The sequence below is a fragment of the Tursiops truncatus genome, chromosome 9 (genome assembly GCF_011762595.2).
Source record: "Tursiops truncatus isolate mTurTru1 chromosome 9, mTurTru1.mat.Y, whole genome shotgun sequence".
In the NCBI taxonomy this organism is placed as follows: Eukaryota; Metazoa; Chordata; class Mammalia; order Artiodactyla; family Delphinidae; genus Tursiops; species Tursiops truncatus.
The window spans coordinates 82,340,099-82,352,532 of NC_047042.1; the positions used below are offsets into that span (position 1 = coordinate 82,340,099).

Here is a 12,434-nt window from a genome sequence, read left to right on the forward strand (position 1 = left end):
TCAACACCTTATAGCTATAAAACTGTAATTAGGAAGACTATGTAGGTATATTTAAAATGTTTATTACGTTTATAGTAAAAAAAAAAAAAAACCCACACATGTACAACTTAACATTTTAACTAAGCTGTAAGCAAGTGGCTCATGGGCCTAATGCATCCCAGAGAGATGTTTTGGTTGGCCTGAATTAAATTAGAATTTGAATATCTTTAGGCACAGCAAAAATTTCCTAATTCACTGCAGTCCACATCACTCTATAATATTCTACAACCAATGCTTCACCTATTCAGACACCTGCATTCTAGACCCCTGAATACAGATAAGAACTGGGAAGGACTTTAAAAAGATACAGACAGATTTCCTGAAGGGTAGTGGGCTGTTCAACGCACTGTTCTTTTGGAAGAACATCAGGATATGTATAATACAATAAAACTGAGGCACACATGTACAGCATGGTGATACTTTCCCCCAGATTGGTTTCCAATGCCAATTTGTGCAATTCAAGGCTAAACAGACACAAAACTTTGAATTTACAAAGACACACAAAAAAATACTCCTGGGTATATCTATAACTAAGTTGGTATAAAAAACAAAGATATTTTTTCTGCATACCCCTGCTGCTGATCATCACTCACCTAGTGACTTGTTTGTGGAAATCTGTAAGTTGTTTGTGTGTCACTGTGACAGCTCCCACGGTTGTCTCCTTTGGCAAACCTTTCAAGGAATTCTCTAACCATCGACAAAAAGTCTGTACAAAGAAGAGGAAGAAGCGTTTTAAAAGAAGGCAGGGCTTACCGAACTGAGATCCTACAGGTGATAACCAAAACCCACAGGTTTTTTCCTTAGTAGCATTAGCTCCCCAAACTTGGAAGCAAGTAAAGGACTTAATAGAAGTACTATTTCTGGCCTTCCAACCCACTGCGGGTTGGAACAGCCTACAAAGGCATGCCTAGACTCCCTTCAAGGGGGCAGCAGGCATCATTTCAGACAGAGCCTTTCAACCTTGGAAATGAAGTCGCTTCTGGATAAAGCTATTGTTCTGTTTCTGTCATTAAACTTATGTAGTATTTTAAAAATTAAACAGCCGCCAGAAAACTGTTGAGCTTAGAGATCGAAGGCAATCCAAAGCAAAAGTTCAGGTACCAGAAAGAGCAGGGACAGAAAGTATAGTAAGTAAACATTTAAAAAGTGCATACACGTAATATGAATCCAGAATCTTAAGGATTTTAAGGTCACCTCTCTCAGTAGGGGTCATAGCCAGTCAGTTCCTTTGTGATACCTGCCTGTTCTGTGGGTTAGAAAATTCTTTTTTTTTTGCTCACTCTTATTGCTCTTTTCTTATTTTTCTTTTTTTTTGGCCACACGGCATGCAGGATCTTAGTTCCCTGACTAGGGATGGAATCCATGCCCCTTGCAATGGAAGTGTGGATGGAGTCTTAACCACTGGACCACCAGGGAAGTCCCTCTTGTTACTGTTTAAAACAATTTACTTACATCTGAGTATAGTCTCTTTATATCTTTCATGTGTACAAAAACTGAAGAGGAAGGGGAGTGGGAGCAAACTTAAAAATCAAAATTCTAGAGACTTCCTCTGGGTTCTTATTTTCATTTGAATTGTTATTCTTTGAAAAAGCTCTAATTTTTCTTCATGCCTTTCTTAAGTAGGATGTATGCCTTGGTCACAGTTTTCAGTTGTAAAATAACTTTTTTATACCTAAATTTTTTACATTATGTGTTTTCCCATTGTTAATTTATGAACACAATAGACCAGAGCAAAAGTAAATATTCCACTATAAATGCTTAAAAAGTACTGCATAATTCTCCAAGTGTTGCCCCTTTTGAGTAGAAGACAACATTCTACTCAGACAAAAACAAGCAGAGGCAAACAGCATGAATGAACCCTTAACTGACAAAGCTTTGGCATCCAAAACGACCCATGAGTTAACTATAAGTATCCCCCAAAACAAAAACAGTAAGAAACTAAACTATATTCTGTCAACTAATATTTGACAAAGGAGATGAGAATACCCAATGTAGAAATGACTGCCTTTTCAATAAATAGTGCTGGGATAATTGCATACTCGCATGTAGAAGAAAGAAACTGGACTCATGCCTTTCACCACTCACAAAAAGTAACTCAAAATGGATTAAAGACTAAATGTAAGACCTGAAACCATGAAACTCCCAGAAGAATACAAAGGCCTAAAGCATTCTGACATGGGTCTTGATAATGATTTTTTGGCCGTGACACCTAAAGCACAACCAGCAAAATAAAAATAAACAAGTGAAATTACATCAATCTAAAAGCTTCTGCACAGCAAAAGAAATCATCAACAAAGTAAAAAGACAACCTAAGGAATGGGAAAAAATATTTGCAAACCATATACCTGATAAGAGGTTAGTATCTAAAATACATAAAGAACCCATACCAGTCTAGCAAAAAGCCAAATAACTCAATTAAAAAATGGGCAAAGGACCTCAATAAATGTTTCTCTAAAGAAGAAATACGAAAGGCCAACAGGTACCTGAAAAAAACGCAAATTAAAACTATAAAGAGATATCATCTTAACACCTGTTAGCATGGTCATGATCAAAAAGATAAGAGATAACAAGTGCTGGCGTGGGTATGGAGAAAAGGGAACCCTTGTACACTGTTGGTGGGATTGTAAATTGATACAGCCACCATGGAAAACAGTTTGGGGGATCCTCAAAAAATTAAATATATATACCATATGATCCAGCAATTCTACTTCTGGGATATATCCAAGGGAAACAAAAACACTAACTCGAAAAGATATCTACACCCCATGTTCACAGGAGCATTATTTACAGTAGCCAAGACATGGAAACAACCTAACTGTCCATGGATGGATGAATGGATAAAGAAGTTGCAGTATGTGGTACACACAATGGATATTATTATTCAACCATAAAAAACGAAAAAATCCTGGGCTTCCCTGGTGGCGCAGTGGTTAAGAATCCGCCTGCCAATGCAGGGGACACAGGTTTGAGCCCTGATGCAGGAAGATCCCACATGCCACAGAGCAACTAAGCCCATGCACCACAACTACTGAGCCTGTGCTTTAGAGCCTGCAAGCCACAACTACTGAGCCCGCGTGCCACAACTACTGAAGCCCGTGAGCCTAGAGACTGCTCCACAACAAGAGAAGCCACTGCAATGAGAAGCCCGCGCACCACAACAAAGAGTAGCCCCCACTCACCGCAGCTAGAGAAAGCCCGCATGCAGCAACGAAGAGCCAACGCAGCCAAATAAATAAATAAATAAATTTATTAAAAAAAAAAAAAACGAGGAAATCCTACCATTACTGACAAAATGGATGACCTTAAAGGCATTATGGTAAGCAAAATAAGTTAGAGAAAGACAAACACTGTATGATCTCACTTGTATGTGGAATCTAGAAAAACAAAACAAAACTCATAGAAAAAGAAATCAGACTTGTGGTTACCAGAGGCAAAAAGTGGGGGGAGAGAAACTGGAGGCAGTGGTCAAAAGGTCAAACTTCCAGTTATAAGATAAATAAGAACTAGTTAAGTAAGTAAATCCTATGAGTTTTCAACAGGAGAATTTTTTTTCCTTTTTTCCTTCTTTTCTTTTTATTGTGTCCATAGGAGAAGATGAATGTTAGCTGAACCTACTGTGGTAACCATTTCACAATATATGTAAATCAAACCATTATGCTGTATGCCTTCAACTTACACACTGATATAAATCAATTATTTCTCAAAATATTCAAGACAAGAGACAAAGCTGGTACGTCATCTTCTACTGAAGAATCTGTGTTGAACTTTGAAAATGTATGATTGAGAATGTGCTCAAGAATGTTAATTTTCTTCAGACTTATATCCTTAGTTACGATTTCAATCAGTTTATAGCATATAGACAACCTAAATTTATGTAAGAGTTCCTCTACAAAAACTCAGTTTTAAGTTGGTGTTTACAGAAAACCACTTTTTAAAAAAATTTTTTATTTTACATTGGAGTATAGTTGATTAACAATGTTGTGTTAGTTTCAGGTGTACAGCAAAGTGATTCAGTTATACATATACATGTATCTATTCTTTTTCAAATTCTTTTCCAATTTAGGTTATTACAGAATATTGAGTAGAGTTCCCTGTGCTATACAGTAGGTCCTTGTTGGTTATCTATTTTAACAAACACTTTAAAATAATTTAGCAATTCAGTGGGTACACAGTAAACTTAAGAGCACAGGGCTACTTGTTTTCTGTTCCTGCTCCAAATTGCTGCTCTCATTTTCTTCTTTAGCCCTTACCTGTATGCTTACAAATCCAAAATTTTTTGTAAGGTTAAATGTACATAATAAGTTTTTTGTTACCTGGAAACCAAGTATATTTATTTAAAAGTAAGAGTATGGAAATTTTATTTCTCTTATCAATAATGTTTGGAATAAACTTGTTGGTCCCCAGGGGTTCACAGAATACTTTTTAGAAAAACAAAAACTACTACTGTATTAGATTGAAATGGAACAGGTGTCGTGAACAGCCAGCAAGGGAACTACAGGTACTATTCATTCCTGAAGCACTTGAGCTAATGGAAGAACTGCAGAGCTATTTGATGAAACCAAAGCCACACAGAAGCTTCACGGAGTTTGATGAGTAAGAATTAAGGTTCAGGGAGGGGACTTCCCTGGTGGTGCTATGGTTAAGACTTCGCACTCCCAATGCAGGGGGCCCAGGTTCTATCCCTGGTCAGGGAACTAGATCCCACATGCATACCGCAACCAAGAGTTTGCATGCTGCAACTAAGGAGCCCGTCTGCCACAACTAAGACCTGGAGCAACCAAATAAATAATTAAAAAAAAAAAAAAGTTAAGGTTCATGGGGCTGTTTCTGAAGTAGAAACCTAGAGAAAATGTTAGAAATCCATTACACATCTACCATCTACCCTACATGTGATTGTGTTTCATTTGAGTGAGCTAACGATAAAGTAATACATATGCCTAAGACAATTTACACTAATCATTGAATTTTGGAGATGAACACACAAATCCAAGACTAGGCAGAACTTTTAGCTTAGTAACATTAGGGTCTGAGAGTGAAAGTGTACTCTTTTTTTGTGAAACTGCTGAAATTGAGGCTAAGAACTGCAATCAGTGATATAAAATAGGAGATAACATTAAGATGTACATGGACTTAAAAGTTATAAGATACTTATGTATCTGGATTTCTGTGGTTCAATCAAGTCAGCTCACGTTAGGTCCAACTGTGTACTTTCCTGAACTGCTTTTATATTAATATTACAAATTATAAACCTCATTTAAAAAAATAATTTACAGGCTATACACTATATGTTACCATTATGCTCAAAACTTTCATGTAGTACACACAACCTGATTTATAATCATGTGGCCCAGTACTAAAATTAGTTGGACATTACTGGATAGCCTAAAAAAAACTTGCATGCTCAGGTGATAAAGAACCTGGTTCAAGAACTGAAACAGGATGTAAATAAATCCAAAGGGGAAACAAATCCAGCTATAGATTGTAGGCTAGTTTTATATGCATATGCCTCCAAATGCTCTGGCTAGATTTATTACCAAGGAACCATATAGTGCTATTTAAGGAACCTGAAATGAATTAACACTTCTTTTTTTTTTTTTTTTTTTCGGTACGTGGGCCTCTCACTGTTGTGGCGTCTCCCATTGCGGAACACAGGCTCCAGACGCACAGGCTCAGCGGCCATGGCTCACGGGCCCAGCCGCTCCGTGGCATGGGGGATCTTCCCAGACCAGGGCACGAACCCGTGTCCCCTGCATTAGCAGGCGGACTCTCAACCACTGCGCCACCAGGGAAGCCCGAATTAACACTTCTTGAATAACCTGTAATATGGGCATCTCTCACAAGTGAACAAATTTCTCACCGGCCAGCCACATAGCTGAATTCGATGCTTAGTATTCACTTTTGGTAATAAATAAACCCTATGACAGTGACACAAACATATTTTCAAGAACCCTTCTACAGACCCCTTCATTTAACAATTAAACTTAGCAATATACCTAAATCAGGTTCCACGAACATACAACAGGACTGGTTTCAAAGTTATAGTCAGCCTCTCAAGGAACTGTTTAGGACTTGTTAGGGTTAGGGACTAACCCTAACCCTAACCCTTTAAAAAGATTATGAAAACAATCTTACCGGTCTGTCAACCTGCATGATCTCCCAGAGCACTTCGGCCACATCTGGTAGGGTGTATGGGGGGAGACAGAAGCAGCACGTGTGAAGCAGCTGGCTTACAAGTTGCTGTCCAAGCTGGTTCATCACCTGTCCAATCAGTTCTTTCCGTAATTCAAAGTCTTCTTCATGCTGTAAGAAAACAGGAACAGGAAAATTCTAATTTCAACTTTCCAAAGAGGAAGTACTCTTTCCCCTTTAGTCTAGTAATCTCTCTTTCCCAGGGAAGAAAGTATATATAACAGCTGGATTCACAAGGTCCACTAAATGTTCTGTCACCAGGAAGAAAATATTAAGAGTTTAGTTTCAAGGAAATGGGCATGGGCTTCAGCTGAGATTAACCTTAACCCTTAGGTTTTTTTAAGTTTTTTTTTTTAAATAAATTTATTTATTTTATTTTTGGCTGCATTGGGTCTTCATTGCTGCATGCGGGCTTTCTCTAGTTGCACAGCGACCGGGGGCTTCTCTTTGTTGTGGTGTGCGGGCTTCTCATTGCGGTGGCTTCTCTTGTTGTGGAGCACGGGCTCTAGGCGCGCAAGCCTCAGTAGTTGTGGCACTCGGGCTCTAGAGCGAAGCCTCAGTAGTTGTGGCGCACGAGCTTACTTGCTCCGCGGCATGTGGGATCTTCCCGGACCAGGGCTCGAACCCGTGTCCCCTGCATTGGCAGGCGGATTCTTAACCACTGCGCCACCAGGAAAGCCCAACCCTTAGGTTTTTCATGAATAGAACACAGAAGAGAAACAATGGTTAGAGATTAAGGGTAGCAATTTTCTTAACCTTTTTTTTTCTGTTAAAAAATAATTTAAAGTATCTGTATTTCCTTTTTTAAAAAGTGACTGAAAAAAAGAAGACTTCTATCAGATATCTAATCTCTATCAAAAAAAAACTTACTTATTTTCTTCCTTCTTAGTCTTTGAATACACATATTTCTAATATGTTGAAAAAAAAAAACTTTTACAGTGCCTTTCACTTCTAGTTATTTTCTTCTTTTCCCTCTCTCTTTTTACTGTCAAAATTCTTCAGTAATTAGCCTAGTCACATACTTAATTCTTCACTGATCTCCCTTACCTTCAATTCTACTCCACATCTAGTCAAACCTACCTTTGAACATTTTGTGAACCACTTTACTACTCCAGCCAAAAAGGTCTCTTAAGTGTCTACTAGTATACTTAGTACTATCCTGACTTTCTCTGATTATAATTTATACCCCAGTTAGATTTTCCTCCCCTCTCCAATCCATCCAAATGGCTCCACTGAGGTCCTTCCTCTTTCAGAAAGTTATCCCAACCTACTTCTTTCCAAAGAGTTTTCCCTCCTCTGATCTCATAGCAATCATGACTTTTATCACTTATCTGACAACCAAATACGGCCTTGTTGCTGTTGTTTAATTCTTTGTAACTGTATCTACTTCTCTCTTCAATTAGACACCAAATGGCTTGGAAGCAGAGATAATTTCAGACTACTTGATACAGCTTACAACACTTAGTACAGGCTGTCTTAAATCTACTAGTTGATATTTTGGTTACTGAATGATCCACTATGGAATATGCCTACCAACACAGATCAAATAAGGAGATGCTGGTTTTCCCCTAAGGAATGAGAAAGAGATATGAGAAAACAATGAGCTACAAAATAGAAAGACTACATTGTTCATACTTACATCATTGGCTACCCCTGTGTGGATGAGGTCTCGTAGGAACCTCATGACACTACAGTTGGCATCCCGGTGGTCCAGGGTAGTAGAGGCAATGGCCCATTGTAAGATAGGGATGACAACCTGGCTCCTCAGCAAGGTAACAGGGCTACGCTGAATAAACCTGGTGTGGAAAGACAAGCTAGATATAAACGACAGGATTAGGCTATAAAAGCAGCCAGTGTAAAAGGCAAAACTATGGAGACAGAAAAAAGATCAGTGATTGTTAGGGATTGAGGGAGTGGAGGGTAAGGGGATGAATAGGTGAAGCACACAGGAGTTTTAGGATCGTAAAACTATTCTGTATGATACTATAATGGTGGATATATGTCATTATGTCATTACACATTTGTCCAAACCCATAGAAAGAACACCACCAAGACAGAACCCTAATGTAAACTATGGACTTTAACAATGACATGTCAATGGAGGTTCATCAGTTCTAACAAATGGATCACTCTGGTGGGGGATGTTGATAGTAAGGGAGGCTGTGGGGAAGGAGAGGGGAAGCTAGGGGTATATGGGAACTCTATACTTCCCACTCAGTTTTCTCAGATCCTCTAATGTTTACAGAGAATCTCCAAGAAAAAGATAAAACATTGTTCCAAATTTATTTTACCAGGCAACCATTTGTGCAAAGAGCATCTCTAGAGATTGATTTTTCAAGGAACACACCGGGAAAACAGGTTGACAACCCACCAAACAATTCTCTCATACCAACACACACACACACACACACACACAAAAGCGTTTTCTGACTTGTCCAAAAATTAACAAAAAACCCAGTGTTCGTTACTAACTGATCTGGTTCAAATTCCTGAGCTAAGGACTAAGAATGAATACAAATGTCAGTGTTACTAGTAAAAGGAATTTAAGCAACAAGTGGGGTGGCTGGCTAGGGGTAGAGGTGGGAAGTACATACCAGATAACTTCTAAGGCACCTTAAAAGCCTAAGGATTTTTTATTCTGAGATATGATTATATCTGAAGGATGCTAAGCTTCTCAAGGAAAAAGTTTAAGTAAAGCATGACATCATAGTACCATAAAATGTTAAAACTACATGGGATTCTACAGACTGTCTAGTCAAATATTCTTGCAAAGCTCATTTTTATTGCCTTGGGCATGTTCCCTCCTTCATGCAAGGAAATCAGTTATTTTCCCCTGTTCTCATCCAGCTCTTCTTCATTTAATGGGAATATTCTGGTTCACGATTTAACTTTGGGTTATGAACCATTAATCTACCTACTCCTCTTACCTCATTTTACAGAGAAGGAAACAGTTAACTGTTAGGTGACAAGATCAAGCAGTGATGAGGATGAGCAATAAAAAAAAAGGGTTGCTCTTCAGAAGGACTGACCTGGTGGCTAGCCTGAATAGGTCGTCCACAGTGTCAGGGTGATTCTGGAGCCCATTCTGTTGTTCTAAGAGCTGAAAGGTGGGCATGCACAGTGCCTAGAAAAAAAGTGATTTTAAAACAAATGCTTGTAAATTAATGCCATGGGATTCAGACTTGCTAAATATCATAACATATACAAAGAGAACAAAGAGGGGAAGCACAGATAAGTAAGAAAAGAAAAAGACTTTGATGAGAGATCAACAAAGGGAAGATATAAATCTTTCTCAGTTGACAAAAACAGTCTTCACATATGAAGTCCACATTTCAGAAAGGGTTGAGGATACAGATTTCAACTGGGTAGATGTCACCTCAAATTTTTAGAAGTTTCTGAAACTGAAGACTGTGCTTATGTACTAGATATGGTCTGGTCCGCTAAGGGAGTAGTTGATGTTTTAATGATAATAACTATGAAATGGCAATTTTAAAGGGAAAGACATCTTGGGAAAAGGAGCATTATGATTTAACTCCCTAATATATTTCCTTGCCCTGTGAATAGGAGAGGGTAAAAGCAGTATATCAGGAGACTTTTCCAATGCCTGCTATTTACCCTAAGACCATCCCTCCTAAGTGAACTAGTTCATTGGCTGTTCCAGGCAAGAAATTAAAAACAGAAACATGCTTGAGCTTAGAGATCCTTTATTTTAAATCTACTTGCCCACCTTCCCACCCTCCAAAAAAATCCTACCTCTGGATAGCATAAATCAGACAGTAATAACTGTAATGACCAGTACATCTGTGTGGTCAATCTCTCTCTCATTCTCCCAAGCAGGCCTGTCCAGAGAACAACTAGGAAGTTCTACCTCCCTATTATTAGGGCAACATCATGCCTGGGAAGGAAATATGAAGAAGTAACAGAATTAAAGACATGGTGAAGAACACACTGCTAGGCCTTTAGACCCTCCAAGAAAACATACCTGGAGCATGTCTAGTAGTCCCTGCCGACAGCCCTCTTCCATGCCATACTCATCCACAAGGATACTACCAAGGTACAGGAAACAGGAATGCTGATGTACATGGTAAACATTCACCATCTGCCAAGGGAAAATCCCATTAGTTCAATTCTTTACCCCTCAAAAAGTATCAGCTTAGGACTTCCCTGGCGGCGCAGTGGTTAAGAATCCATGTGCCAGTGCAGGGGGCACGGGTTCGAGCCCTGGTCTGGGAAGATCCCACATACCGCGGAGCAACTAAGCCCGTGCGCCACAACTACTGAGCCTGTGCTCTGGAGCCCGCGAGCTACAACTACTGAAGCCCGCGTGCCTAGAGCCTGTGCTCCACAACAAGAGAAGCCACTGCAATGAGAAGCCTGCGCACTGCAACGAAGAGTGGCCCCTGCTCGCCACAAGTAGAGAAAGCCCGCGTGCAGCAATGAAGGCCCAACGTAGCCAAAAATAAATATTAATTAATTAATTATTTTTAAAAAGTTTCAGCTTAGGTAGCTGTCTGGAGGAAGAAATTCTGAGATAGACTGGTCTCTTCTCTTTAAGACAACGCAGTAAAGCTTGTTGGCAACATTTTCTAAAACATAGGGCTCAATTCCTCAATTATTTTCAAGTACTCTATTTAGAATTCTTTCAAGACTTTGACCTTTTTTTATCTTTCCAAAACAATGTTGTAGGAGAGTTGTATAATATTTACTTCAAGCTGGAACCATTAAGGAGTTATTATCCAAGGTTTGTGTAATATTTACAAAACCCTAACAATATACCTTAATTTTCCAACCTACAAGTTGCTCTTATTTGCATCAAAGATAATTCTTTTTTTAAAAAACAACCACAGCAGGAACAAAATATCCAATGCCCCTCATATTAGAGGAGACTCTGAAAGCATTGTTGTTGTTGGTTTTTTTTGTGGTACGCGGGCCTCTCACTGTTGTGGCCTCTCCTGCTGCGGAGCACAGGCTCCAGATGCGCGGGCTCAGCGGCCGTGGCTCACGGGCCCAGCCGCTCCGCAGCATGTGGGATCTTCCCGGACTGGGGCACGAACTCGTGTCCCCTGCATCGGTAGGCAGACTTTCAACCACTGCGCCACCAGGGAAGCCCTGAAAGCATTGTTTAAATTGGCTTCTAAACCCCTCTATCTAATCATTTGAGTAAAAAGAGCGTTTCCAATCAAGATATCTGAATCTCTACAGAATAAAAATTTTAATACAATATAAATATTTAAACTAAATTATTTGTTTAGGATTTTTACCCTACTATCCTCCAAAAATTAAGAGGCCACCGTACGTTCATCTATTTAAAATGCCATCACATGAGAATTTCCTGGCAGTCCAGTGGTTAGGACTTTCACTGCCATGGGTCCAGGGTTCAATCCCCGGTCGGGAAACTGAGATCCCACAAGCTGCGTGGTACAGCAAAAGAGGGAAAAAAAGCCCATGCAACATGTATGTATTCATCTTATTACATAAATTCAATTCTTTCAGCTTGGTGGGAGCGGAAGGGCAGAGTAACTGGCACTTATCAGCATATACCATGAAAAGAACACGAGATGGGAGCTATGAATCTGTTCAGTGTTGTATACTCAAAACTATATGCTGTACTTAACGAACGATATAAGTTACGGTTGGCAAACTTTTTCTTAAAGGGCCAGATGGTAAAAATTTTAGGCTCTGCCGGCCTTACAATCTTTTGACTACTTAACTTTCCACTGTAGCACAAAAATGGCCAATAAGCAATAATTAGATGAATAAGCATGACTATCTCTCAGTAAAACTTTATTTACAAAAACACGTGGCAGGCCCACTGGCTGTAGTTTACTGACCTCGAATTTATGGGATTTTTGTCACATAAGATGCTACCCTATGCTACTGGAATAAAAGAATAACATAAAAGTCATGAAGGTATCCTCCAATAGCAAAGGGGAGTTAAATCACATTGTATTGGACCCAGAATGTATTGCACTGAAGGGGACACTTGACCAGAGGTGGACACAGCCTAAATGCAAACATATACTGTTGTACTCAGGGTACAGTAAATGCAGAAAATCGCTAAAAATTAAAATTCTGTTAAAATATTTACCTGTACAAACTTTAATCAAATCTATAATTTAAGGAGGCATGGTCATGTAAGTGCCAACTGACACTGCAACAGCATGATCCTGGCTCTGGGTAAGAGCTTCCTTAAGAGTGAGGCAGAA

The 12,434-nt window shown here is 39.2% G+C and overlaps 1 protein-coding gene across 1 annotated transcript in view; it reads right to left on the reverse strand.

Annotated features, from left to right (window-relative positions):
- The window catches only part of TNPO3 (transportin 3), a 53,619-nt gene that overhangs the window by 9,145 nt on the left and 32,040 nt on the right, over positions 1-12,434 (reverse strand). The window contains exons 16-20 of the mRNA XM_033862694.2: positions 10,211-10,327; positions 9,258-9,352; positions 7,868-8,024; positions 6,172-6,339; positions 633-745 (exon numbers count right to left, since the gene is read on the reverse strand). Of these exons, the coding sequence (XP_033718585.1) occupies positions 633-745; positions 6,172-6,339; positions 7,868-8,024; positions 9,258-9,352; positions 10,211-10,327 (650 nt within the window). The remainder of the gene's footprint in view (positions 1-632; positions 746-6,171; positions 6,340-7,867; positions 8,025-9,257; positions 9,353-10,210; positions 10,328-12,434) is intronic.